The sequence below is a fragment of the Phyllobates terribilis genome, unplaced genomic scaffold (assembly GCF_046119375.1).
Source record: "Phyllobates terribilis strain yellow unplaced genomic scaffold, ASM4611937v1 Scaffold_17__1_contigs__length_24005725, whole genome shotgun sequence".
In the NCBI taxonomy this organism is placed as follows: domain Eukaryota; kingdom Metazoa; phylum Chordata; class Amphibia; order Anura; family Dendrobatidae; genus Phyllobates; species Phyllobates terribilis.
This window is the reverse complement of record NW_027362777.1, coordinates 20,700,328-20,727,893: the sequence shown is the minus strand read 5'-3', so window position 1 is coordinate 20,727,893 and position 27,566 is coordinate 20,700,328. Positions and strand designations below refer to the sequence as shown.

General features: G+C 43.9%; 1 protein-coding gene across 1 annotated transcript in view; it reads left to right on the top strand.

Annotated features, from left to right (window-relative positions):
* Positions 1 to 26,824, top strand: part of LOC141176136 (uncharacterized) — a 534,162-nt gene extending 507,338 nt beyond the window's left edge. Inside the window, exons 2-7 of the mRNA XM_073660135.1 lie at positions 20,249 to 20,332; positions 20,462 to 20,641; positions 20,724 to 20,847; positions 20,927 to 21,024; positions 21,223 to 21,313; positions 24,675 to 26,824. Coding sequence (XP_073516236.1) covers positions 20,255 to 20,332; positions 20,462 to 20,641; positions 20,724 to 20,847; positions 20,927 to 21,024; positions 21,223 to 21,313; positions 24,675 to 26,278 — 2,175 coding nt within the window. The 5' untranslated portion in view covers positions 20,249 to 20,254 and the 3' untranslated portion in view covers positions 26,279 to 26,824. The remainder of the gene's footprint in view (positions 1 to 20,248; positions 20,333 to 20,461; positions 20,642 to 20,723; positions 20,848 to 20,926; positions 21,025 to 21,222; positions 21,314 to 24,674) is intronic.
* Positions 26,825 to 27,566: the final 742 nt, after the last annotated feature.

The following is a 27,566-nucleotide window of genomic DNA, read 5'->3' as shown; positions in this document are numbered from 1 at the left end:
ACGTCTCCCGAGCTCCTGTTCAGGACAGGCTCATGTCTTTGTAACCAAGGCAGGCCTAGCAAGATGGAATGAGAGAGACCGGACAGTACGAAAAAGGAGAGTGCAGCATTCCCACCTGAAGAGTTACCGGCTCAGTGACCAGCAAGATGGTTTCAGGGAGAAGCTTTCCATCCACAGAGGAGACTGCTAAAGGGTCCGCCAGACATATGGTAGGAATCTGAAAGTGCTCCGCAACGGCTTGTTGGATGAGATTCCCAGCGGCTCCGGAATCCAGATGGGTAGTCTCAAAAAAGCGGGTCTCACCACTGGTAACGGAAACGGACAGAGTCAAGGGCAGAGAGGAAAAACTCTTGCCTAGGACGACCTCTCCGAGCGGTTCTAGACACTGGAGTTTCCCGGTCTCACCGGGCAAGAGCAGATAAGATGCTCATTATTGCCACAATAGAAGCAACTTGGTCAATTTGCATAGGCTCTGGAGAAGACACCCGGGGGAGTGCAGGTTGGCAGACTAGACTTTGGAGGACGGGAGCGAGGCGGGGAGGTTTCCTCTCACGGGTCATCTCCTTAGCGCGTTCCAGGAAACGAAGGTTAATCCGGGTAGCTAATGACACCAGGTCGTCCAGGGAGGGAGGTATGTTACGTCCGGCTAGCTCATCCTTGATCCGTCCGGAAAGGCCCTCCCAAAAGGTGTACACCAGGGCCTCATTGCTCCAGGCAAGTTCAGATGCGAGGGTTCGGAAATGTACGGCATACTGGCCCACAGTGAGACTCCCTTGGCAGAGTCGGAGAAGTGAGGAGGCGGTAGAAGATTTTCGTCCGGGCTCATTGAACACCTTCCGGAAGGCCGCGAGGAAAGCCTGAAGATCGGACACCAGAGGATCCCCTCTCTCCCACAGAGGATTAAGCCACGCCAACGCCTCTCCGGTGAGGTGAGACATGATGAATGCCACCTTGGCCCTGTTGGAGGTGAACTGGTGTGCCAGGAGTTCAAAGTGCAGCGTGCACTGATTTATGAAGCCCCGACATAGTACGGGGTCACCACCAAAATGTGGATGCGCAGAGAGCCGGGGTCCAAAGCCGGGTGCCACAGCGCCGCAGGGTTGAGGTGCCGCTGGAGCAGGTGCCGCTTGGATAGAGGCGGACACAGTAGGGGTGGACAGCGCGTCCAGGTGGGAGTTGACTGTCCGCAGATAGGACAGGATAGTATCCTGTTGGGATCTCTGGTGAGAGACCTCTTGGTACAGGTCAGAGAGCGAAGGAGCCTGGGAGCCACTGGGTTCCATGGCCTGTGCAAACTGTTACGGATCCGGGTGGTGGAACCTCTATGCTGGGATGCAAGGAGGGACCAAAGGGGCGTAATTAAGTGCCTACTCGGACCGACCCTGGTCGCACGGTGGCTTAGTCAACTCCGTGAACCAAGGACAGACCGGGCAGGTGGACCAGGTGCCACACTGGGACTGACCTTGTGTGAGAGCAGGCGACTCCCACGGGTCAGATGGCTGAAGCTGACAGATACAGCAGGAAAGCACGGCAGGTAGCCTGACGGGTGATCTGGGTTGGCAAGCAGGCGGGCTTGGCAGGTAGCCAGATGGGTGATCCGGGTTGGCGAGAAGGCGGGCACGGCAGGTGGCCTGACAGGTGATCCGGGTAGACAGGCTGGCGGGCACGGCTGCTAGACAGGCTGGCGGGCACGGCTGCTAGACAGGCTGGCGGGCACGGCTGACAGGCAGCGGGACCTGAGGGCTGAGGAAAGTGTTAGCACACAAACAACAACCTTGCACAGGCACCTCCATTTTGGAGGAGGTGCTTTATATAGGAGTGGTCCTCTGGCCGTTGGCCGGGGACTCTTTAGGACGGCGCGCGCGGCCTAAGCACAGTGCCCGGGAAGCAACAGCAGGTGCAGGGGAGCTGGAGGACGCCGGACCGGGACCGCGGCGGTGAGGGAAACGGCGTCTCTGCCCGGCAGGAGGCTCCGCTCCGTACACCTCGTACACACGCGGCTCCGCTCCGTACACCTCGTACACATACGGCTTCGCTCCGTACACCTCGTACATGCACGGCTCAGCTCTCTACACCTCGTACACATGCGGCTCTGCTCCGTACACCTTGTACACACGCGGCTTCGCTCCATACACCTCTTACATTCGCGGCTCCGCTCCGTACACCTCGTACACACGCGGCTCCGCTCCATACACCTCGTACACACGCTTCTCCGCTCCGTACACCTCATATACGCGCGGCTCCGCTCCGTATACCTCGTACACACGCGGCTCTGCTCTGTATGCCTCGTACACACGCGGCTCCGCTCCGTACACCTCGTACACACGCGGCTCTGCTCTGTACACCTCGTACACACACGGCTCCGCTCCGTACACCTCGTACACACGCGGCTCTGCTCCGTACACCTCGTACACACGCGGCTCTGCTCCGTACACCTCGTACACGCGCGGCTCTGCTCCGTACACCTCGTACACGCGCGGCTCTGCTCCGTACACCTCGTACACACACGGCTCCGCTCCATACACCTCGTACATGCGCGGCTCCGCTCCATACACCTCGTACACGCGCGGCTCCGCTCCGTATACCTCGTACACACACGGCTCTGCTACATCCACACTGTAAACCCCTCCTGACCCCACACATAACCTTCAGCTCATCCAGCACCATGACAACCAGCACAGCAGAGTCCTGCACCCACTGAGGCCCCTGATCATGTGACCCCTGACTCCTCCCCTCCTGTGACCTCATCACAGCTCCTGTGCGCACAGAGCAGCCATATATGTGGTGGCGGCTCTGCAGGTGGAGGTATGTGGAGACCCCCATTACTGGGCGCAGGGGGCATTAACCCCTTCAGCACCGAGACGCTTTTGGGGTCTTGTGTTGCCCCTTTATAAGAATCATAAGGTTTTTGTTCTGTTTCCTGTAATAGATACATACGACCCAACTATGGAGACTGGGAGGGAGGAAACGTATTGTTCTCATAGTACAGGACCCCTTTACTGCCCCCACAGTGTAATGCCCCCATTATACCCCTTATGCAGGATGTATGATGCCCCCACACAGTGTTATGCACCCATTATGCCCCTTATGCAGTATGTATGATGACCCCACACAGTGTAATGCCCCCATTATGCCCCTTATGCAGTATGTATGATGACCCCACACAGTGTAATGCCCCCATTATGCCCCTTATGCAGTATGTATGATGCCCCCACACAGTGTAATGCCCCAGTTATGCCCCTTATGCAATATGTATGATGCCCCCACACAGTGTAATGCCCCCATTATGCCCCTTATGCAGTATGTATGATGCCCCCACACAGTGTAATGCCCCCATTATACCCCTTATGCAGGATGTATGATGCCTCCACACAGTGTAATGCCCCCATTATGCCCCTTATGCAGGATGTATGATGCCCCCACACAGTGTAATGCCCCCATTATGCCCCTTATGCAGTATGTATGATGCCCCCACACAGTGTAATGCCCCCATTATGCCCCTTATGCAGTATGTATGATGCCCCCACACAGTGTAATGCCCCCATTATGCCCCTTATGCAGGATGTATGATGCCACCACACAGTGTAATGCCCCCATTATGCCCCTTATGCAGTATGTATGATGCCCCCACACAGTGTAATTTCCCCATTATGCAACTTATGCAGTATGTATGATGCCCCCACACAGTATAATGTTCCCCCAGTACCGCCTGAGGTCCTGCAGTTGGAATAAGTCCTGAGGTTTTACAGTTGGAATAATTCCTCTGGAAAATGGTTTTCCCTTTGCCTGCTCCCCTACATGTAGACCCTCGAGCATGTATACATTCATGTAGGGGAGCAGGCCTTACTAGATTTCGAGGCTTTGTACAGTAATATACCGCATGAGGATGGTATCAGGAGTAAGACATTTCTTGAAATCGAGATCAATAAGAGTGTAGCAGACATAATGAATTTATGGAGGATCTTCTAAAATTCACTCTTACTCATAACTTCTTTCTTTTTGACATGAATTACTTCCACCAGCTCAGGGGTACTGCGATGGGGAGCCTCTGTGCCCACTCGTATGCTAACCTATTCTCGGGCTGGTAGGAGGAAACCACAATATTCAGGGATGATCATAAGTGATGGCATTCATATATTGGGGCATTGTACAAATATATTGACGACTTTTTTATCATCTGGTCAGGGACGAGTGAACAATCTTGAAATTGTCAGGGAACGCAACATCAATACAGTGGGCCTGAGATTTACATCTAAATTTAATTAATACCAGTTGCCTTTCCTGGATGTACTAATCAAGAAAGAACTGGATGGGACCATATGGACTCTCATCTATCATAAACCTTCAAGCACTAATAAACTATTGAAGTGGGATAACCACCACACCCATCCCCATAAAAAGAGGAATACCCAAGGACCAATTTTTATGGTTGAGAAGGTACTGCCATAAAGTCACAGATTTTAATATACAGGCAATAGACCTGAACACCAGATTGAGGGAAAAAGGATACTCATGGTACATTTTGGATTCCACATCATCGTTTGCAGAAAAATGGGAGAGACAGACACTCCTCCATACCTAACCAAGAGACCAAGAAAAAGATGGGATAACACGAGTAAGAAAAACTTATGACAATCAGAGTGACCATATCCTTAATATACTCAGAAAACTCTAGGATGTACTTGTGGCTGACCCGGACCTGAGGGTGCTGTGTGATCTACTCCCACAATAACTTTCAGAAAGGGTCGATTAATTAGGGACCATTTAGTGCATAGTTTCTACAAAAAACCTTCACCCAAGGGGACTTGGCTAGATAGAAGAATCTGCGGTTTCTTTAGATGTGGAGAATGTTGTACATTTAGTTGAATGAGACCATGTAAATCTTTCTTGAGTTCCTCCACTAGTAAGTGGGATTATTCCAACTGTAAAACCTCAGAACCACATGCACCTGCCCCCTAGATTATGTAGGCAAGACCAAGAGAGAGTCTAGGAGGAGGGTGAGGGAGCATTTGGGTGATATATGCCATCTTCGGGACACCCCATTAGCGAGACACATAAACAGTGTACATCGAGGTGAAACTGGAGACATCTCCTTTTGTATCATTGAGGTGGTTAAACCCAATGTGAGAGGAGGTGATCACAATACATGTATCCTCAAAAAAGAAAGTGAGTGGATTTTTAGACTGGATTCACTAGGCCCTAAGGGACTGAATGAACAAATTTTCTATGCCTGTTTTGTGGGAATACAGCCCCATTCTTGATTATATTTTTGGATTTTATACTCTACCCATTGCTACTCAGTTCCCTGTGAATGGGGTTCACATATTGTACTTCATCAAGATATCTGAGCTCCTATATCAGAATTATTTCTTATCAGTTATCTCCTACATATACTATTTCTTAAATAACAAGTGTGGTGATCCTTGTGTATCTCTAATTATGCAATAGGGGTCAAATATGACCATTTAGAAATATACTGTGGGCCATCATCCCATATTTTATGTAGTGATAAAGTAGATCTACATGCCTATTGCATGATGGGAGGATGTGCAATGCTTGTTTTTAATCTCCCATGATGATCTCAGAGAGAGGATTTTTCTGATGATGGAATGCAATCCAATACCATATGCGCTCCGGCGTGGAACGCAGACATTCGAGCATGCGCATTCGCAGACAATGTTCCAGTGTGTTATACATAACTATGGGAATGCGCACTCACGGGTACCAGTGGGGCGGTGGCAATCAGTTTATCTGAACATGCACACTAGAGGATGGAGATTATTGGACTTCTAGCGCATGAGAAGTAGCACAGGCGCAGTACATTATTGTAGAAAGACTCCATTCTATATATCCTATGACATTTCACCTCTAGGAATGGGAATGGGTCTCCTAGTCTGGGGAGGGATTTTGGATGATGTGGGATATTTATACATGGAGACCTGGCTATTAGGCACACTATGCTGAACATCATGAATTAACATCCTTGTATCAAGCCTCCTGATGAAGCTGTTGGGGAAACGCGTTGAGGCAGATTACTGAAACATTCTCTGAGTACCATACCCTTCCCTTTATACATACCTTGATACATATCTGGTTTCATGACTGCCCCATAGCTGATTAAAGGGAATCTGTCACCCCTGGGGCTTATCTGACCTTTAAAATGGGCATACAGATGATAGAAATGTGAATCTATACTTATACTTATGTCCAGATCCTGCGCCTGTGCGCTTTTTACGGTAGTGATGCACTTGTACTGTGTACAATGCTGTCATTTCACTGCAGGGATCTTGTGCCCAGGTGCCGGGAAGTCACAGTGACTCGCCTGCGCACAAGATCACTGCAGTAAAAAGTGAAATACGTGGGACTTGGACATGGTGACTGCACGTCATAGCAGGGCTGTGGAGTCGGAGCCCATTTTGGTGGAGTCGGTATAAAACTGTCTCACTAGTTCACCCCTTTACTGAACATGGGAAAAAAAAATTTTTAAAAAAAACTAAGCAAAAAATGATTCTTTATCATCATACCGCCAAACAAAAATTGTGATAAAACGCGATCTTAAAAGACGAACTTAAATAAAAATGGTACCGCTGAAAACATCATCTTCTCCTGCAAAAAAACAAGCCGCCATACAGCTCCATCAGCCAAAAAATAAAAAAGTTATAGCTCTCAGAATAAAGCAATACAAAAAATTTAATTTTTCTATAAAATAGTTTTTATTGTGTAAAAGCACCAAAACATAAAATAACAATATAAATATGGTACCGCTGTAAATGTACTGACGTTAAAAATGAAGCCACCTTATTAATTTTACCACACTCGGAATGGCATAAAAAAAAAATTCCGGAATTGTTAGTTTTTGTTTATTCTGTCTCCCAAAAATCAGAATAGAAAGCGATCAAAAAAATGTCACGTGCCCTAAAATTGTACCAATAAAAATGTCAACTTGTCCCCCAAAAAACTAGCTGTCACATGACTCTGTCGGCCAAAATATGGAAAAATTATAGCTCTCAAAATATGGCAATGCAAAAATTAGTCTTTGAAAAAAAAATGTTTTTTTAGTGTGTGACATCTGTCAATCATAAAAACCCGATATGAGTCTGGCATTGCTGTAATCGCACGAACCCAAAGAATAAAGTCGTCTAATCACTTATACCACATGAGGAACAGCGTAAAAAAGAAACTATGGTTAGGGTTGTGCTAGTGTTAGGGTTAGGGTTAGAGTAAAGGTTGGGCTAGGGTTAGGGTTGTGTTAGAGTTAGGGTTGGGCTAGGGTTAGGGTTGTGCTAAGGTTACGGTTGGGCTAAGGTTAGGGTTGTGCTAGGGTTGGGTTTGTATTAAGATTGGGGTTAGGGTTGTGTTGGGGTTGGTATTTTTTCAAAAGTAAAGAAAAAAAATGACGATATGGCGACTAGTGTTGAGTACAAGTGCTCGCTACTTGAGTTTGCATCGGATGCTTGGGCATGCACCGAGTATCGCAGGTGCTCGAGTGACATGCTTGAGTCTCCACCCCATATATTTTGCAACTGTTATACAGCCAAAAAAAACTTGCGGTGATTGTTTGCCATGCACGAGCGATAACCGCATGTTTTTTTTTGGGTGTCTAATAACAGTGAAAGATGCGGGGCGGGGACTCGAGCATGTCACTTGAGGACCCGCGATACTTGGTGCATGCCCGAGTACCCTATGCAAACTCAAGTAGCGAGCACTTGCGCTCAAGACTAATGACAACTTATTCAATATGATGACCTAATGTTATCAAAATTCTGTGTCGTACGTCTGGGTTCAAAATGTTCACTATACCCCTTGATAAAATCCTTGAATGGTGTAGTTTCTAAAATGGGGTCACTTGTGGGGGGTTTCTACTGTTTAGGCACATCAGGGGCTCCTCAAATGCAACATGGCGTCCGCTAATTATTCAAGCAAATTTTACATTCAAAAAGTGAAATGGTGCTCCTTCTCTTCCGAACCCTGCCATGCTCCCAAACAGTGGTTTTCTCCCACATATGGGGTATCTGCTTACTCAGGAGAAATTGAACAACAAACTGCATGGTGCAATTTCTCCTGCTTCCCTTATGAAAATGCAAGATTGGAGGCTGAAAAACATTTTTGTTGGAAAAATGTGAACATTTTATTTTTATGGCTCAATAAACTTCTGTAAAGCACCTGTGGGTTCAGGGTGCTCACCACACATCTAGATAAGTTCCCTGAGGGAAGCACAAAGGACGAAAAAAACACAGAGATCAAGAATCCAAAGTAAGCCATCAAAATCTTAATTTTATTGGGTCAAGTTGTAACATATCTGGGTGGGAGAAAAAAGGACACAATTCCAGGTGGCAATCCGGAAAAAAAATCACTTATACACAAAAGTATAAGTTTGCAGGAAGCACCATAGCATGAAAACTCAGAAAAATGCACAGACACAAAATATATATGTATGATATGTACCAGCCGCAGATGATAAAGTACAAGTGAATAAATAAATAAGTATAAAAAGGCACCCCAAAAGAGTGGAATAAAGTGCTAGTGATTGAATGCCTAAAATGGGATATACAATATATATTCGATAAATGTCCCATATAGGTAGGTAGAAATACTTATGATTAGATCCCTATATGGAATATATATAGAGGGTGAAAAGGCCACTGTGTCTATCAAAATACTGATACTTACTGTGTTTTACCGAGGACCATTCCTCTTTCCATGCGCACATTCTGTGGTAGTGGGGAATTTTCCTTATATTTATTTATGTGAATTATCTTATACACTGCCCAAACACACTCAAATAACACATCCTAGATCTGAATGAATGAAATATTCTCATTGAATACTTTGTTCTGTACAAAGTTGAATGTGCTGACAACAAAATCACATAAAAATCATCAATGGAAATCAAATTTATTAACCAATGGAGGCCTGGATTTGGAGTCACTCCCAAAATTAAAGTGGAAAAACACACTACAGGCTGATCCAACTTTGATGTAATGTCCTTTAAACAAGTCAAAATGAGGCTCAGTATTGTGTGTGGTCTCCACGTGCCTGTATGACCTCCCTACAACACCTGGGCATGCTCCTGATGAGGTTGCGGATGGTCTCCTGTGGGATCTCCTAGACCTGGACTAAAGCATCTGCCAACTCCTGGACAGTCTGTGGTGCAACGTGACGGTGGATGGAGCGAGACATGATGTTCCAGATGTGCTCAATCGGATTCAGGTCTGGGGAACGGACGGGCCAGTCCATAGCTTCAATGGCTTCATCTTGCAGGAACTGCTGACACATTCCAGCCACATGAGGTTTGGCATTGTCCTGCATTAGGAGGAACCCAGGGCCAACCGCACCAGCATATGGTCTCACAAGGGGTCTGAGGATCTCATCTCGACTACCTAATGGCAGTCAGGCTAACTCTGGCGAGCACATGGAGGGCTGTGAGGCCCTCAAAAGAAATGCCACCCCGCACTATTACTGACCCACTGCCAAGCCTGTCATGCTGAAGGATGTTGCAGGCAGCACATCGCTCTCCACGGCGTCTCCAGACTCTGTCACGTCTGTCACATGTGCTCAGTGTGAACCTGCTTTCATCTGTGAAGAGCACAGGATGCCAGTGGTGACTTTGCCAATCCTGGTGTTCTGTGGCAAATGCCAAGCGTCCTGCACGGTGTTGGGCTGTGAGCACAACCCCTATCTGTGGATGTCGGGCCCTCATACCACCCTCATGGAGTCGGTTTCTAACTTTGTGCAGACACATGCACATGCACATTTGTGGCCTGCTGGAGGTCATTTTGCAGGGCTCTGGCAGTGCTCCTCCTGTTCCTCCTTGCACAAAGGCGGAGGTAGCGTTCCTGCTGCTGGGTTGTTTCCCTCCTACGGCCTCCTCCATGTCTCCTGGTGTACTGGCCTGTCTCCTGATAGCGCCTCCAGCCTCTGGACACTACGCTGACAGACACGGCAAACCTTCTTGCCACAGCTTGCATTGATGTGCCGTCCTGGATGAGCTGCACTACCTGAGCAACTTCTGTGGGTTGGAGAGTCCATCTCGTGCTACCGCGAGTGTGAAAGCACAACCAACATTCAAAAGTGACCAAAACATCAGCCATAAAGCATTGGTACTGAGATGTGGTCTGTGGTCCCCACCTGCAGAACCACTCCTTTATTGAGTGTGTCTTGATAATTACCAATAATTATCATCTATTGTCTATTCTACACTGTGTTCCAAATTAGTATGCAAATAATATTTTCTCAGATTTTCCCAAATTACCTATATGAATTGCAGTCATTATAATTTTCCAGTCAAATAACTATTCGAGAACAATTGAAAGGTTTTTGTACAAACTGCCTATGATAACAGTATATTTTTAAAAAAAAATAAAACACTCAAACTGCACTCGAAATACATGTTCCAAATTATTATGCACAGCAGAGTTTTCAACCTTTTCATTTTAATAAAGAACAAAAAAATGGTCATTTTTGAAATTATAAGCATTAGCAGGTTATTACAAACTGAAATCAAACAGTTTTCAACTCAAAACTTTATTCTAGGTGATGTTACATTTGCACATAGGACCCCTTGTTCGAAAGGAGCTTCTGAACTCTCTCGTCCATTGAATTTGTCAGGTTTTGGATGGTTTCTACTTCAATTGTTTTGCATGAGGACATAATACCCTCCCAGAGCTATTGCATAGATGTGAACTGCTTCCCGCTATCATAGACACTCCTTTTGATGATGCTCCAGAGGTTCTCAATGGGGTAGAGGTCAGGGGAGCATGGGTGCCACACCATAAGTTTGCCCCCTTTTAGGCCCACAGCAGCCAGAGATGCAGATGTGTTATGTGCAGCATTTGCTGATGCTGGCCTGGCAGGTGATGCAAATGGCCTTTTTGGGGTTATCGGCAGAGTCTTTAAAAAACAACCAGACTCGGGAAGACCTAACAGTTGTACTGGCAACTTCCTTTGTGTTGGTGTTATGGGGAACGGTTGCCTGCTTCTGTCTGCAGCCACCACACTGCTTCTTCTTGCCTGTTGGGGTACTCTGCCTCCCCCCCCCCTCCCTGTGTGCTGCTGGCCTCGCTCTGCATGTACTCCTACCAGGTTGAGTCATTTACTAATTCATCCACAGCCTCGTCTTCCACTTCCGCACCCTGGTCCTCCTCCTGACTTTCTGACAAATGTGTCTCATCATCGTCCACCTCTTGTGACATTTTCCCACCGTCGCCTTTGTGTGACTGTGGCTGTTCAAATATTTGGGCATCGCTACATGCGATCTCCTCTTGCCTTTAAGTCCTCTATATCTGTGTGGATAAAGTCCTCTGTATCTGTGTGGATAAAGTCCTCTGTATCTGTGTGGATACAGTCCTCTATATCTGTGTGGATAAAGTCCTCTGTATCTGTGTGGATAAAGTCCTCTGTATCTGTGTGGATACAGTCCTCTGTATCTGTGTGGATAAAGTCCTCTGTATTGTGTGGATAAAGTCCTCTGTATCTATGTGGATAAAGTCCTCTGTATCTGTGTGGATACAGCCCTCTGTGTCTGTGTGGATAAAGTCCTCTATCTGTGTGAATAAAGTCCTCTGTATCTGTGTGAATAAAGTCCTCTGTATCTTTGTGGATACCATCCTCTGTATCTGTGTGGATACAGTCCTCTGTATCTGTGTGGATACAGTCCTCTATATCTGTGTGAATAAAGTCCTGTATCTGTGTGGATACAGCCCTCTGTATCTGTGTGGATACAGTCCTCTGTATCTGTGTGGATACAGTCCTCTGTGTCTGTGTGGATACAGTCCTCTGTATCTGTGTGGATACAGTCCTCTGTGTCTGTGTGGATACAGTCCTCTGTATCTGTGTGGATACTGTCCTCTGTATCTGTGTGGATACAGTCCTCTGTATCTGTGTGGATACAGTCCTCTATATCTGTGTGAATAAAGTCCTCTGTATCTGTGTGGATAAAGTCCTTTGTATCTGTGTGAATACAGTCCTCTGTATCTCTGTGGATAAAGTCCTCTGTATCTGTGTGGATACAGTCCTCTGTATCTTTGTGGATAAAGTCCTCTGTATCTGTGTGGATACAGTCCTCTGTATCTGTGTGAATAAAGTCCTCTGTATCTGTGTGGATACAGTCCTCTGTATCTGTGTGGATAAAGTCCTCTGTATCTGTGTGGATACAGTCCTCTGTATCTGTGTGGATAAAGTCCTCTGTATTGTGTGGATAAAGTCCTCTGTATCTGTGTGGATACAGCCCTCTGTATCTGTGTGGATACAGCCCTCTGTGTCTGTGTGGATAAAGTCCTCTGTATCTGTGTGAATAAAGTCCTCTGTATCTTTGTGGATACCATCCTCTGTATCTGTGTGGATACAGTCCTCTGTATCTGTGTGGATACAGTCCTCTGTATCTGTGTGGATACAGTCCTCTATATCTGTGTGAATAAAGTCCTCTGTATCTGTGTGGATACAGCCCTCTGTATCTGTGTGGATACAGCCCTCTGTATCTGTGTGGATACAGTCCTCTGTATCTGTGTGGATACAGTCCTCTGTGTCTGTGTGGATACAGTCCTCTGTATCTGTGTGGATACAGTCCTCTGTATCTGTGTGGATACAGTCCTCTGTGTCTGTGTGGATACAGTCCTCTGTGTCTGTGTGGATACAGTCCTCTGTATCTGTGTGGATACAGCCCTCTGTGTCTGTGTGGATAAAGTCCTCTGTATCTGTGTGGATAAAGTCCTCTGTATCTTTGTGGATACCATCCTCTGTATCTGTGTGGATAAAGTCCTCTGTATCTTTGTGGATACCATCCTCTGTATCTTTGTGGATACAGTCCTCTGTATCTGTGTGAATACAGTCCTCTGTATCTCTGTGGATAAAGTCCTCTGTATCTTTGTGGATACAGCCCTCTGTATCTGTGTGGATACAGTCCTCTGTATCTGTGTGGATACAGTCCTCTGTATCTGTGTGGATAAAGTCCTCTGTATCTGTGTGGATAAAGTCCTCTGTATCTTTGTGGATATAGTCCTCTGTATCTGTGTGGATACAGTCCTCTGTATCTGTGTGGATACAGTCCTCTGTATCTGTGTGGATAAAGTCCTCTGTATCTGTGTGGATAAAGTCCTCTGTATCTGTGTGGATACAGTCCTCTGTATCTGTGTGGATAAAGTCCTCTGTATCTGTGTGAATAAAGTCCTCTGTATCTGTGTGAATAAAGTCCTCTGTATCTGTGTGGATACAGTCCTTTGTATCTGTGTGGATACAGTCCTCTGTATCTGTCTGGATAAAGTCCTCTGTATCTGTGTGAATAAAGTCCTTTGTATCTGTGTGAATACAGTCCTCTGTATCTCTGTGGATAAAGTCCTCTGTATCTTTGTGGATAAAGTCCTCTGTATCTGTGTGGATACAGTCCTCTGTATCTGTGTGAATAAAGTCCTCTGTATCTGTGTGGATACAGTCCTCTGTATCTGTGTGGATACAGTCCTCTGTATCTGTGTGGATAAAGTCCTCTGTATCTGTGTGGATACAGTCCTCTGTATCTGTGTGGATAAAGTCCTCTGTATTGTGTGGATAAAGTCCTCTTTATCTGTGTGGATAAAGTCCTCTGTGTCTGTGTGGATAAAGTCCTCTGTGTCTGTGTGGATAAAGTCCTCTGTATCTGTGTGGATAAAGTCCTCTGTATCTGTGTGGATACAGTCCTCTGTATCTGTGTGGATACAGTCCTCTGTATCTGTGTGGATACAGTCCTCTGTATCTGTGTGGATACAGTCCTCTGCATCTGTGTGGATACAGTCCTTTGTATCTGTGTGGATACAGTCCTTTGTATCTGTGTGGATAAAGTCCTCTGTATCTGTGTGGATAAAGTCCTCTGTATCTTTGTGGATAAAGTCCTCTGTATCTGTGTGGATAAAGTCCTCTGTATCTTTGTGGATAAAGTCCTCTGTATCTGTGTTGATACAGTCCTCTGTATCTGTGTGGATACAGCCCTCTGTATCTGTGTGGATACAGTCCTCTGTATCTCTGTGGATAAAGTCCTCTGTATCTTTGTGGATACCATCCTCTGTATCTGTGTGGATACAGTCCTCTGTATCTGTGTGGATACAGTCCTCTGTATCTGTGTGGATACAGTCCTCTGTATCTGTGTGGATAAAGTCCTCTGTATCTTTGTGGATACAGTCCTCTGTATCTGTGTGGATACAGTCCTCTGCATCTGTGTGGATACAGTCCTCTGTGTCTGTGTGGATAAAGTCCTCTGTATCTTTGTGGATAAAGTCCTCTGTATCTTTGTGGATAAAGTCCTCTGTATCTTTGTGGATAAAGTCCTCTGTATCTGTGTGGATACAGTCCTCTATATCTGTGTGGATACAGTCCTCTGTATCTTTGTGGATAAAGTCCTCTGTATCTGTGTTGATACAGTCCTCTGTATCTGTGTGGATACAGTCCTCTCCTCTCTACATTCTGTGAATAAGTCAATTAGACCAAGGGTTACATGTGCAAGAGACACATGCACATCGCGCAAAGTAAGTAGTATTATAACTCCATTACCTTGGGCCATGCTGGGAAGGTTAGTGGCGGCGTGGAAGAAGTTCTGGGGATATGTATCTGCTACCCATTTTTAGACTATAGTCCATCACTATATCTTTAAATCTTTATCATTGGATTGTACACTGTCTATAGGGAGAGCTATCATATGATATATCACTCCAGTGCCCATTGATGGAATACTTTCTCTGTGACCTCCTGATGAAGGGACGTCTGTTTGGGTGTATTTTTGGATTTTTATATTAATAGCCATGAGACATATACATATGTCATCGCGGACTTTCTTTAATTAATTTTCTTATATTTTGTGGCTGGCTGAAAAGGTTAACAATCATTATTTATTGATTGTTACATAGGGGATATAAGTCTCTTTGCAGGGTTCTTCCATGCTACCCTGTTTTTCTTCTCTAGCTGCCCTCCCCCTCCCTGTAACTCCTCCCCCATCATTTACTTATTCATATTTGAGAGTAATTAATTTTTTGTCTAATCAATATTTTTTAATAAAGTTAATATTTTTACGATTAAATCCCATTTGGTGTTGTTTTGGAGATAACCTATAGGTATATGGAGGGATTTGTAACCCAACTCAGTGGTCCTCCTTTTTGTACATAAACAGCATGAGACCCCCATAGCCTCCCCATGTTCAGCATGAGTTCCCTATAGCCTGCCCATGTCCAGAATGAGACCCCCACAGCCTCCCTATATACAGTATGAACCCCCATAGCTTCCCCATGTCCAGCATGAGACCCCCATAGCCTCCCCATGTCCTGCATGAGATCCCCATAGCATTCCCATGTTCAGCATGAGACCCCCATAGCCTCCCCATATCCAGCATGAGATCCCCATAGCCTCTGTATTTCCAGCATGAGACCCCCATAGCCTCCCCATGTCTAGCACGAGACCCCCATAGCCTCTGCATTTCCAGCATGAGTCCCCCATAGCCTCCCCATGTCCAGAATGAAACCCCCATAGCCTCCCTATATACAGTATGAACCCCTCATAACTTCCCCATGTCCAGCATGAGACCCCCATAGCCTCTCCATGTCCAGTATGAGACCCCCATAGCATCCCCAAGTCCAGCATGAGACCCCCCATAGCCTTCCCATGTCCAGCACGAGATCCCCATAGCCTCCCCATGTCCAACATGAGATCCCCATATCCTCCCCATGTCCAGAATGAAACCCCCATAGCCTCCCTATATACTGTATGAACCCCTCATAACTTCCCCATGTCCAGCATGAGACCCCCATAGCATTCTCATGTCAAGCACGAGACCCCCATAGCATCCCCATGTTCAGCATGAGACCCCCAAAGCCTTCCCATGTCCAGCACGAGACCCCATAGCCTCACCTTGTCCAGCATGAGACCCCCATATCCTCCCCATGTCCAGCGCTCTGCTCTTGTCTCCGATGCATTAACTCTCCACAATGCACAGCTGACGCGATGAAATGACATCATCACATCAGCTGTTTCTCATGCTGATCGGTGGAAGAAGGGGCTGGCGGCCCCTCCTCCACCAGTGCATTCACCGCGGATGGAGATTCACCGCGGATGGAGTCGGCGGTTGGGTGGAATAGGGCACGGTGCGGCCCGTGGACCACTGTTATCAGCCCCTATGCTGTCTTGGACCAGAAGGGAACAGCCAGAGGGCCGAGTGAGGCCCGGGGCCCACACTTTGCCCAGGTCTGCATTATAATATTAACCTGCAGGTAATTGATAGATAGATAATTGATTGAGAGATAATAGATAATTAGAGATATAGATAATATGGGATAGCTAGAAAGATAGATAATAGATAGATAATACATATATGATAAATACATGGATGATAGACAGATGATAAATAGATAGATTTAGATAATAGATATATGATAGGTAATAGATAGATGATAAATAGATAGATGATATATAATAGATAGATGATAGATTATAGATAGATAGATAATACATATACAGTGCCTACAAGTAGTATTCAACCCCCTGCAGATTTAGCTGGTTTGATAAGATGCAAATAAGTTAGAGCCTTCAAACTGCAAATGAGAGTAGGATTTATGAACAGAAGCATAAATCTTACAAACCAAAAAGTTATGTTGCTCAGTTGAATTTTAATAAATTTTAAACATAAAAGTGTGGGTCAATTATTATACAACCCCTATGTTTAATATTTTGTGGAATAACCCTTGTTTGCAATTACAGCTAATAATCGTCTTTTATAAGACCTGATCAGGCCGGCACAGGTCTGTGGAGTTATCTTGGCCCACTCCTCCATGCAGATCTTCTCCAAGTTATCTAGGTTCTTTGGGTGTCTCATGTGGACTTTATTCTTGAGCTCCTTCCACAAGATTTCAATTGGGTTAAGGTCAGGAGACTGACTAGGCCACTCCAACACCTTGACTTTTTCCCTCTTGAACCAGGCCTTGGTTTTCTTGGCTGTGTGCTTTGGGTCATTGTCTTGTTGGAAGATGAAATTACGACCCATCTTAAGATCCTTGATGGAGGAGTGGAGGTTCTTGGCCAAAATCTCCAGGTAGGCCGTGCTATCCATCTTCCCATGGATGCGGACTAGATGGCCAGGCCCCTTGGCTGAGAAACAGCCCCACAGCATGATGCTGCCACCACCATGCTTGACTGTAGGGATGGTATTCTTGGGGTCGTATGCAGTGCCACCCAGTCTCCAAACGTCACGTGTGTGGATGGCACCAAAGATCTCGATCTTGGTCTCATCAGACCATAGAACCTTGAACCAGTCTGTCTCAGAGTCCTCCAAGTGATCATGAGCAAACTGTAGACGAGCCTTGACATGACGCTTTGAAAGTAAAGGTACCTTACGGGCTCGTCTGGAACGGAGACCATTGCGGTGGAGTACGTTACTTATGGTATTGACTGAAACCAATGTCCCCACTGCCATGAGATCTTATCGGAGCTCCTTCCTTGTTGTCCTTTGGTTAGCCTTGACTCTTCGGACAAGCCTGGCCTCGGCACGGGAGGAGGCTTTCAAAGGCTGTCCAGGCCGTGGAAGGCTAACAGTAGTTCCATAAGCCTTCCACTTACGGATGATGCTCCCAACAGTGGAGACAGGTAAGCCCAACTCCTTGGAAAGGGTTTTGTACCCCTTGCCAGCCTTGTGACCCTCCACGATCTTGTCTCTGATGGCCTTGGAATGCTCCTTTGTCATTCCCATGTTGACCATGTCTGAGTGCTGTTCACAAGTTTGGGGAGGGTCTTAAATAGTCAGAAAAGGCTGGCAAAAGAGATCTTTAATCCACACATGTGAAGCTCATTATTCTTGGTGCCTGAACTACTTCTTACTACTTTAGGGGGACCAAACAGAATTCTTGTGGTTTGAGGGGTTGAATAATAAATGACACTCTGAATTAACTTTTAACGTTTAAAAAAAAAAAAAAAAAAAAAATTGCTGCAGTGCATTTCCCACTTCCAGGCTGATCTACAGTACAAATGTCACAATGCCAAGTTAATTCCGCATGTGTCAACCAGCTAAATCTGCAGGGGGTTGAATACTACTTGTAGGCACTGTATATATATATATATATATATATATATATATATATATATATATATATATATATATATATATATGGGGTCCAATAATGAGCATGACATTTTGGAATCCATAAATAAAAAACCTTTATTACAAAATGGTTACAATGGCACAACAAGCACAAGAATGCCCACATTCAGAATGGTAAATCAAGAACTAGTACATCAAATACCAAATATGCATAAAAACAATATCTATACAACGAATGAGAAAAATAGAGGCGAGGACCGCCAACCCATATGTAATATAATGACCTATCATTACAACATCATAGCGAAAGATATGAACAAATATTATGTGTAGATGAAAGGAGGCGCCAATTAAGATGCACACTATCTAGTGCAATGTGCCCACCAGTTATGCAAGAAATATATAATATAACAATAACATATAATGTAAAGCATGTGCTGGTGTTAGAGGACATGCACACCAGACGGACACAGAAAATAATGTTGCTATGTTGCTGAATGTAAAAGCACCTAAAGAGGGGCCACCACAAATGTAAAGGGGAGTAGTTGTAAAGGTCTCATAATGGGAGAAAAAGGAAGTAAAGCGGCATAATATACCTGATAGGCAGTCCAGGAACTGAATGTGGAGCGCTCCCCGACGCGCGTTTCGGACGCAAAGTCCTTCGTCAGGGGGTAATGATAGGTCATTATATTACATATGGGTTGGCGGTCCTCGCCTCTATTTTTCTCATTCGTTGTATAGATATTGTTTTTATGCATATTTGGTATTTGATATACTGGTTCTTGATTTACCATTCTGAATGTGGGCATTCTTGTGCTTGTTGTGCCATTGTAACCATTTTTGTAATAAAGGTTTTTTATTTATGGATTCCAAAATGTCATGCTCATTATTGGACCCCACGTTCGGTGATTCTCTCGGTTGCTGTGTGTTTTAACCGAATGGTCTGCCATTCATATTGCATGTCCATATAGCACACAACTTGTGATACTATGGGTATTTTACACTGACCAACTGGTCCTTGCTGAAAAACCCTTATATATATGTGGCTGTATCCTTGGTGTCTTTTGCATATATATATATATATATATATATATATATATATATATATATATATATATATATGTGTAGATATATATGTGTAGATATATGATAGATAGATAGATAGATAATACATATATTATATATATGGATAGATAGATAATAGATAGAAAATAGATATATAATATATAGATAATAGATAGATAATAGATATATGATAAATACATAGATGATAGATAATAGAGAGATGATAGATAGATGATAGATTATAGATAGATATATGGATAGATAGATGATAGATGATAAATAGATAGATGATAGATAATTGATAGATAGAGAATAGATAGATGATATAGATAGATAGATAATAGATAGATAATAGATACATAAATAATATGATAGATATTAGATAGATAATAGATAGATAGATAATAGATGGATGATAGATAATAGATAGATAATAGGTAAATGGATAGATAATAGATAGTTAAATAGATGATAGAGATATAGATAATAGATAGATAGATGATATATAGATAATAGATTGGTAGATAATAGATGATAGATAGATGATAGATAATATATACAGTATACAAATAAACCATTAACATATTTTATTGGCTGTATAAAGACTGTTACGTTCTTTATATTGTTAAATTACCTGAATTATTTTATAACTTCCATAATCCCAACTGATAGCACATAGGTATCTCTGTATGACCTGAAGATATATGAAGTGCTCTACCACATTATTGCTTTATACCAGCATCACAATGCTATTAATGTTTTTGGGCGATACACACAGATGCCGTTCTGCCGCAGACTGGGACCCACTAGACACCAGACACCTTGAGAAAGGCCTATGATAGGCCGAAACGTTGGAAATATCTGATTTCATTAGGGGTCTATCAAAGTTAAGAAAACTTTCTTTGCTTCATTGCATAATAAAAAAATAATTTTCATGATAATTTGTTTGCTGGAATATATATATATTTTTTGACTGTTTCACTATTTTACTCCTGAGCACCACAAGCAGTGAGCGCCCATTATTCACTTACTATTAATTTTATTATTACACAGAATTGTAAATATTTTACACCAACTCATCTTCAATCCACTCAGATTCCCACAATATGAGATACTAATAATTTATCTATATAATTTTCCTAGAGAAGAATGGATAGAGACAGAAAGAAGATGGCGGAGAGGATATTACACCTCACCCTAGAGATCCTCTTCCGTATTACTGGAGAGGTGAGAGATTCTGATGACGTCACATTACATCATTCTTATCTATGGGAGTAACAGATGGACAGAACTGGAGAGGTGAGGACTCTGGAAATGTCTGTAGTGAGATTTATTACTGTGTCTCTCCATAACCAGGATTACACAGTAGTGAAGAAGACCTCTAGTGGGCGCTGTCAGGACCCTGTGTCTGAGGGATGGGGAAGACCCCTGAGCCCAATCACGGGGCCTCCACCTCACCCCCTGATACATGAGGACATCAATGACCAGAAGATCCTAGAACTCGCCTACAAGATGATTGAGCTGCTGACTGGAGAGGTGACACTGCTGGGAATGCTGGGACATTATACAGTAACGCTATGAAGGGATCGGGGGATGACGGTATCATTGTATGTGTCAGGTTCCTATAAGGTGTCAGGATGCCGCTGTCTATTTCTGCATGGAGGAGTGGGAGTATTTAGAAGGACACAAAGATCTGTACAAGGACGTCATGATGGAGGTTCCCCAGCCCCTCACATCACCAGGTAATAGGACTAAACACACACGGCCTATAATTATCTGTATGTAAAGAATGAATTCAGTCCCTGTATGTGTTTCCTCCAGATCTATCCAGTAAGAGGACAACACCAGAGAGATGTCCCCGTCCTCTTCTTCCACAGGACTGTAAACAAGAAGATCCCAATGTTCCTCAGGATCATCAGGTAGATGGAGAGAAGGTGTCATGAGATCTCCCCTATGATGTATAGACGGCTGTGAAGGTCTTGTGTTCAGTCTTGTTTTATCCACCATTATTATATGTTTTATACTTGTGTAATGAGAACGGTGGAGATGGCTGGATTAGAGCTGATCGTAGATGTGACTTCTCCATCTGTCTGTGACTTTTACAATATTTGTTTCAGGGTGAAGATCTGACCCATATTAATACTACAGAGACATATGTAAGGGGTGATGAGCGGTGTAAAGAGGAGATTCCTACATATGACTACCCAGGTGAGTAGTAACCACTAAATGCAGAGAAGTCAAAGATTCTTCTCAGTCACCGGCTGTGGCTGCTTTATCGGTAGTGTAGTCCGGTTGTGTCACAATTGTGTGATCACAATTTTACCTCTAGACCACAACATTTTCCTCCATCCAAAAATGTTCACATTACTTTGTGTAATTGTGAAAGCCCTTTTCTGTAGAATTTACAACCTGGAGGATCCACCTACCCCCTGGGATTAGGAGACGCTGTCCGTTACCTGCCCAGATTTGTAAAATACAAAACCAAATGGCAGCGTACTTAGAATGTGCTGACAAGTTAGAAAATCAGTTGAAGAGAAAGTGGAGGGTAATGATGCTGTTGGCTTCCTAGATCCCTGATATCTTATTGGATGAATCTACCTTCTCTCCCTTCTGTGCTGCTGAATGTCCTCATATGGTCCCTACAAGACCAGGTCCAGCCTTTCTGGCCAAACTTCACTTTTATGATCGACAACATTAATTGTGCAGTGAGGGCCAAGTGTGAATTTCTGTACAATAACAACAGAGTTTCCCTTTATCCTGACTTTTCAATTTCTTTTTAAACCAACTAACTTCAAACAGGATTGTGATAAACTATACAGAAAACATTACTCCTGTGCCATGATATATCTCTAAGCTGTGCGTGGCTGATGGCTGTAATATACATTTATTCACGCCTGCAGGAGATGTGTTGGCTCCGGCCCTGGTTTCATGGATTCACTCAACGTCATAAATTACATTATTTTTCAATCCTAAGGAATTCAGATTACTGCACAATCTCTCCTGAAATGGGGGCGCTAATACTTTCTCTACTCTTGTGCTCAGGAGTCATAGTAGCTCCAATGGTCCACCATAAATGAGTGTGACTCTGGTTTAGATTTGAAGTTCTCTTCCCTGATACATATATTGTTGTTGAGGATGTAAGATATCTTTTATTCTGTATTTTTTAACAGGTTCATTTTGTATGATAGCTTTATTGTGGTGGGATCGGCCTGACTCAGTTATGTGACTCTGTAACTCTCTAGTCTTTAAAAGAAGGTCTCCATTACCTCTTCCCAATGCCCGAGGTCTAAATTTAAGACACCTCAGCTCTGCACTATTATACAAAGTTCTCTTTCAATGTCTACTATTTCTTCTTGAAACTCATCTCACAGAAAATATTGGCCCTTATCATTGTTTAGACCTCAGAGAGGTTTCACCACTAGTTACTCACTACTTACTGATGGAGACTGTTGAGTTTGATCATTTCAGTAGATGTGTTATTGTCTATAGTCACAGTTTTTGACTACAGTAGTTAGTGCCCAAAATACTCTGATTTAACCCCTTCCTGCAGCCAGTTTTGTGTTCCTATCAGGCACCATTTTCTTAATCTGATGTGTGTCACTTTATATGGTGATAACTTTGGAATTCTTCACAAAGGATAATAGGAAACAAATGGACCTTACAAATTATTTTCCAACTTCTCTTGAATCCAACAATACCCTATACACGGTTGTACCCTACTATCTGGGCACATGGCAGGTTAAGAAGGGAAGGAGCGACATTTAGCTATTTGAATGCAGATCTTGCTAGAATAGTTTGCAGACACAATGTGTTGGGGACACTGTTCATGGTCACCTGGCAGCTCAAAAGATGGCTACCACAAACAGGCTTGGCACTATCTACTCCATTTTCCAGATACCAGGGTTTGCCTTGCTCATCACCCTTTAATCCCAAGAAGAATAGTCAGGTAACCGGGTCAAAACAAGGGGGACAGAGAAAATACAAGATCAGAAGACACAAGAGTAGTCAGTATACAGGCCGAGGTCACAACAAGAAACAAATCCACAAGCCGGGAGCTGAGCACAGAGAACTGAACCAGAGGAGAACAAGGCTGTATCTGGCAGCTTCCAGCAATATGCTTCCAGCTTTAGTAGGGTGTGGTGCTTTCCAATTGGAATAAGCAGATTACTCCAGCTGGACAGCACACACACCCATACTGCCAGACTGGATGGTACTACAGGTCTCAGGCTACCTAATCTTAGTGGCTGGACACAGCCTGTGCCGTCCAGAGCTTCTGGTTCCGACATCTCCTCCATCACCAGTGCCACCTGCAGAATGATAAAGGTGGCGCCTGGTGACAGATGGAGACGTTGGGGCAGCAGATCCCAAAGGAGATGGGACACACTATTTACAGAAACCTTAAAGAAGTTGTCCAGTACTTTTTATAATTGCCCCAATGTATTTACCCTGTGCCCATAAGTCTTTTTGTAATTACCTTCTGCTGTCCTTCTTGCCTGTAAGTGACGCTATCACTGGCCGACGCTATCACTGGCCGCCTACAGACATCACGTGAGGCGTGACATCAGTGACGTGGTCCCCGCGGTGAATGCTAGGCTGTGGGCGGGGTTACCCCATGCCTCACACCCGGCATCCACCACGCACTTTCCCTCTCCCCATTCATTGTGAAAGCGCGCGGTCGATTCTGGGTGTGACGCGCGGGGTAACTCTGCCCACAGCCCAGCATCCACCGTGGGGACCACGTCACTGATGCCACGCCTCACTTAACGTGATATCAGTGGAAGAAAGAGCCGGCTGCAGCCGGGGGTCATGTAATGCTTGTAGGCGGCCAGCGATATTGCCGCTCACAGGCAAGAAGGACAGCAGAAGGTAATTACAAAAAGATTTATGGGCACAGGTTAAATACATTGGCGAAATTGAAAAAAAGTACTGGACTACTTCTTTAATATAACAAAATGGCAGAAAACCAGAGTAGTAGAAATCACCATAAAGTGACTCCATTTTGGAAATTATAACCCACAGTGAATTAATCTATAGGAGTAGTGAGTATTTTGACTCCACAGGCACTTTCCGGAAATTAGCACACAATGAATGGTGGAGAGTGAAAATTGCCCATTGGCCATTTTATTGCCCAACACATAGTGCCCAGATTGTGCTCCAGGAGACACACACGGTAAATTAATGTCGGTTCTTCTCACTATAGTAATGCCAAATACATGGAGGCTAAATGTGGTTTGGGCGCACTGCAAGGCTCAGAAGTGAGGGGGAGATCTGACTTTGGGAAAGCGAATTTTGCTGCATTGGTTTATGGATGAGAAGAAGTTTTTATTGGTATCATTTTTGCCTACATAACATTGTTTGATGGCTTCTTATTCCATATTTTGGAGGCAGAATGAGCAAACAGTTGAACACCACGCTCCACTGGTTCATCCTATGAGGTTTTCTATTAGACTGTGTATTGTCATTCTGTCAATAACTTGTCATTTCTACAGATGTTTTAAGTAGAAATGTTCAAAAATATAAATTTCAAGGATATTTTATTCAAAATTAATAATTGTTTTTTTCTTGGCAGATGACTGTACCAGGAGATCAGAGGGACAGCCGACATCTTCAATTTTTAAATTGGATGATCTTGAAATCCCACAGGATACAATTGAAGTGAATGCCATTACTCCAGATATACCATCTTCCCTTCACAGCAAAGATCTGTCATCTGATCCTATGAAACAGCTGCTGTCTTCTGATTCATTACCGACTACTAAGGAAAATCAAAATAAAAAAATAAGCATTACAAAACAAACTGCTCGTAAAGGAAAGAAGTCATTTTCACGTTCAGAAAATGGAAATAGTTGTACCCTCGAAAAGTCTATTCTTAAACATCAAAAAATACACACAGCGGACAATAGATTTTTTTGTTCAAAATGTGGGAAATGTTTTAACCACAAATCAGATTTTGTCAAGCACCAGAGACTTCACATAGGGGAGAAGCCTTTTTCATGTTCAGAATGTGGGAAATGTTTTAACCGGAAAGCGCATCTTTATAACCACCAGAGAACCCACACAGGGGAGAAGCCCTTTTCCTGTTCAGAATGTGAGAAATGTTTTAACCATAAATCAGCTTTGGTTAATCACAAGAGAATTCACACAGGGGAGAAGCCTTTTACCTGTTCAGAATGTGAAAAATTTTTCAACCACAAAGCACATCTTAATATCCACCAGAGAACCCACACAGGAGAGAAGCCTTTTTCATGTTCAGAATGCGGGAAATGTTTTGTACAGCAATCAAGTCTTATCAAACATGAGAGAACTCACACAGGGGAGAAGCATTTTTCATGTTCAGAATGTGGGAAATGTTTTTACGATAAATCTGCTTTGGTTACGCACCAGATAATTCACACAGGGGAGAAGCCTTTTTCATGTTCCGAATGTGGGAAATGTTTTAACACTAAATCTGCTTTGGTTAAGCACCAGAGAATTCACACAGGGGAGAAGCCTTTTTCATGTTCAGAATGTGGCAAATGTTTTAACCGTAAATCATTTTTGGTTAACCACCAGAGAATTCACACAGGGGAGAAGCCTTTTTCATGTTCAGAATGTGTGAAATGTTTTCGTGACAAATCAGCTTTGGTTAAGCACCACAGAACTCACACAGGGGAGAAGCCTTTTTCATGTTCAGAATGTGGGAAATGTTTTAATGATAAATCAGCTTTGGTTACGCATCAGAGAACTCACACAGGGGAGAAACCTTTTTCATGTTCAGAATGTGGAAAATGTTTTCGTGATAAATCAGCTTTGGTTAAGCACCAGAGAACTCACACAGGGGAGAAGCCTTTTTCATGTTCAGCATGTGGGAAATGTTTTAATGATAAATCAACTTTGGTTACGCATCAGAGAACTCACACAGGGGAGAAGCCTTTTTCATGTTCAGAATGTGGGAAATGTTTTAATGATAAATCAGCTTTGATTACGCATCAGAGAACTCACACAGGGGAGAAGCCTTTTTCATGTTCACAATGTGGGAAATGTTTTAATGATAAATCAGCTTTGGTTAAGCACCAGAGAACTCACACAGGGGAGAAGCCTTTTTCATGTTCAGAATGTGGGAAATGTTTTAACCATAAATCAGCTTTGGTTAAGCACCAGAGAACCCACACAGTGGAGAAGCCTTTTTCCTAATCTTTTTTTTTTATTCCTAATATATTTTTGAGATTTTTTTTCATAATCTTTTTTTTTGACAAAACAAGAAACCAGTACATATAATAATAAGATAACATACCATAGGGATGACATACATGCATCTCTCCTATATATGCTTTCAGCTTGCCCATTACCATCTGATAACTTGCAGTTACTATATCTTACACTTAACATTCCACATTCTTGAAATCTTTTATATAACTATAATATTGTAATAAACATTATAATCCTATACACATATAGGTGTGCTATATTACCCATACCACATTTAAGGAATTCCAATACACATTACAATGAAACATTAGACCTCGCCAATACCCCCCTCCCCCATAAGTCATGGTCTCTCCAACAATAACCCCCTTGATGGCATTCCAGGTGTATCCGACCATAAACATTAAATCTTGTTTTTTATATACCCCTTTTTCTAATCTGATAATATGATTTATCCTATTTTTTAGTTCACTAATTTCTGGAGGTGAGGGGTTAATCCATTTGGATGCAATATGTTTCCTAGCTTGAAATAAAATACGTGAAATCCCTATTGAAATTGGGTCAAATTCCATATCATCCTTTAATACAGGGGTCCTCAAACTACGGCCCGCGGGCCACATGCGGCCCGCCGAGGAGGTTTATCCGGCCCGCCGGGTGTTTTTGCCGCGGCTGCCTGTCCTGCTTAGCAGACGACAGTTCAATGCCGGCGGGCCCTGTAATCGTGGGCGGAACGACGATGCCGCGAGTAAAGGCGATGCGCTGCCACTCCGGAAGACTTGCTGCCCTCCGTATACAGCACAGACGACGTGATGACATCACGCGCCTGTGCCAGAAGTAGACAGAATCGAGCAGGCGCCTATTCAGAGCAGTGGGATACATGGGTGAGTACTGGTATTTTTTTTTATTTTTAACACTGGATCCGGTCTGACATGCTTATTGGGGACATTTACCTGCCTATTGGGGACATGTACCTGCCTATTAGGGACCTATGCTGCCTATTGGGGACCTATGCTGCCTATTGGGGATATTTACCTGCCTATTGGGGACCTATGCTGCCTGTTGGATATATTTACCTGCCTATTGGGGACCTATGCTGCCAATTTGGGATATTTACCTGCCTATTGGGGACCTATCCTGCCTATTGGGAACATTTACCTGCCTATTAGGGACCTATGTTGCCTATTGGGGACATTTACCTGCCTATTGGGGACACTTACCTGCCTATTGGTGACACTTACCTGCCTATTGGGGACCTATGCTGCCTATTAGGGACATT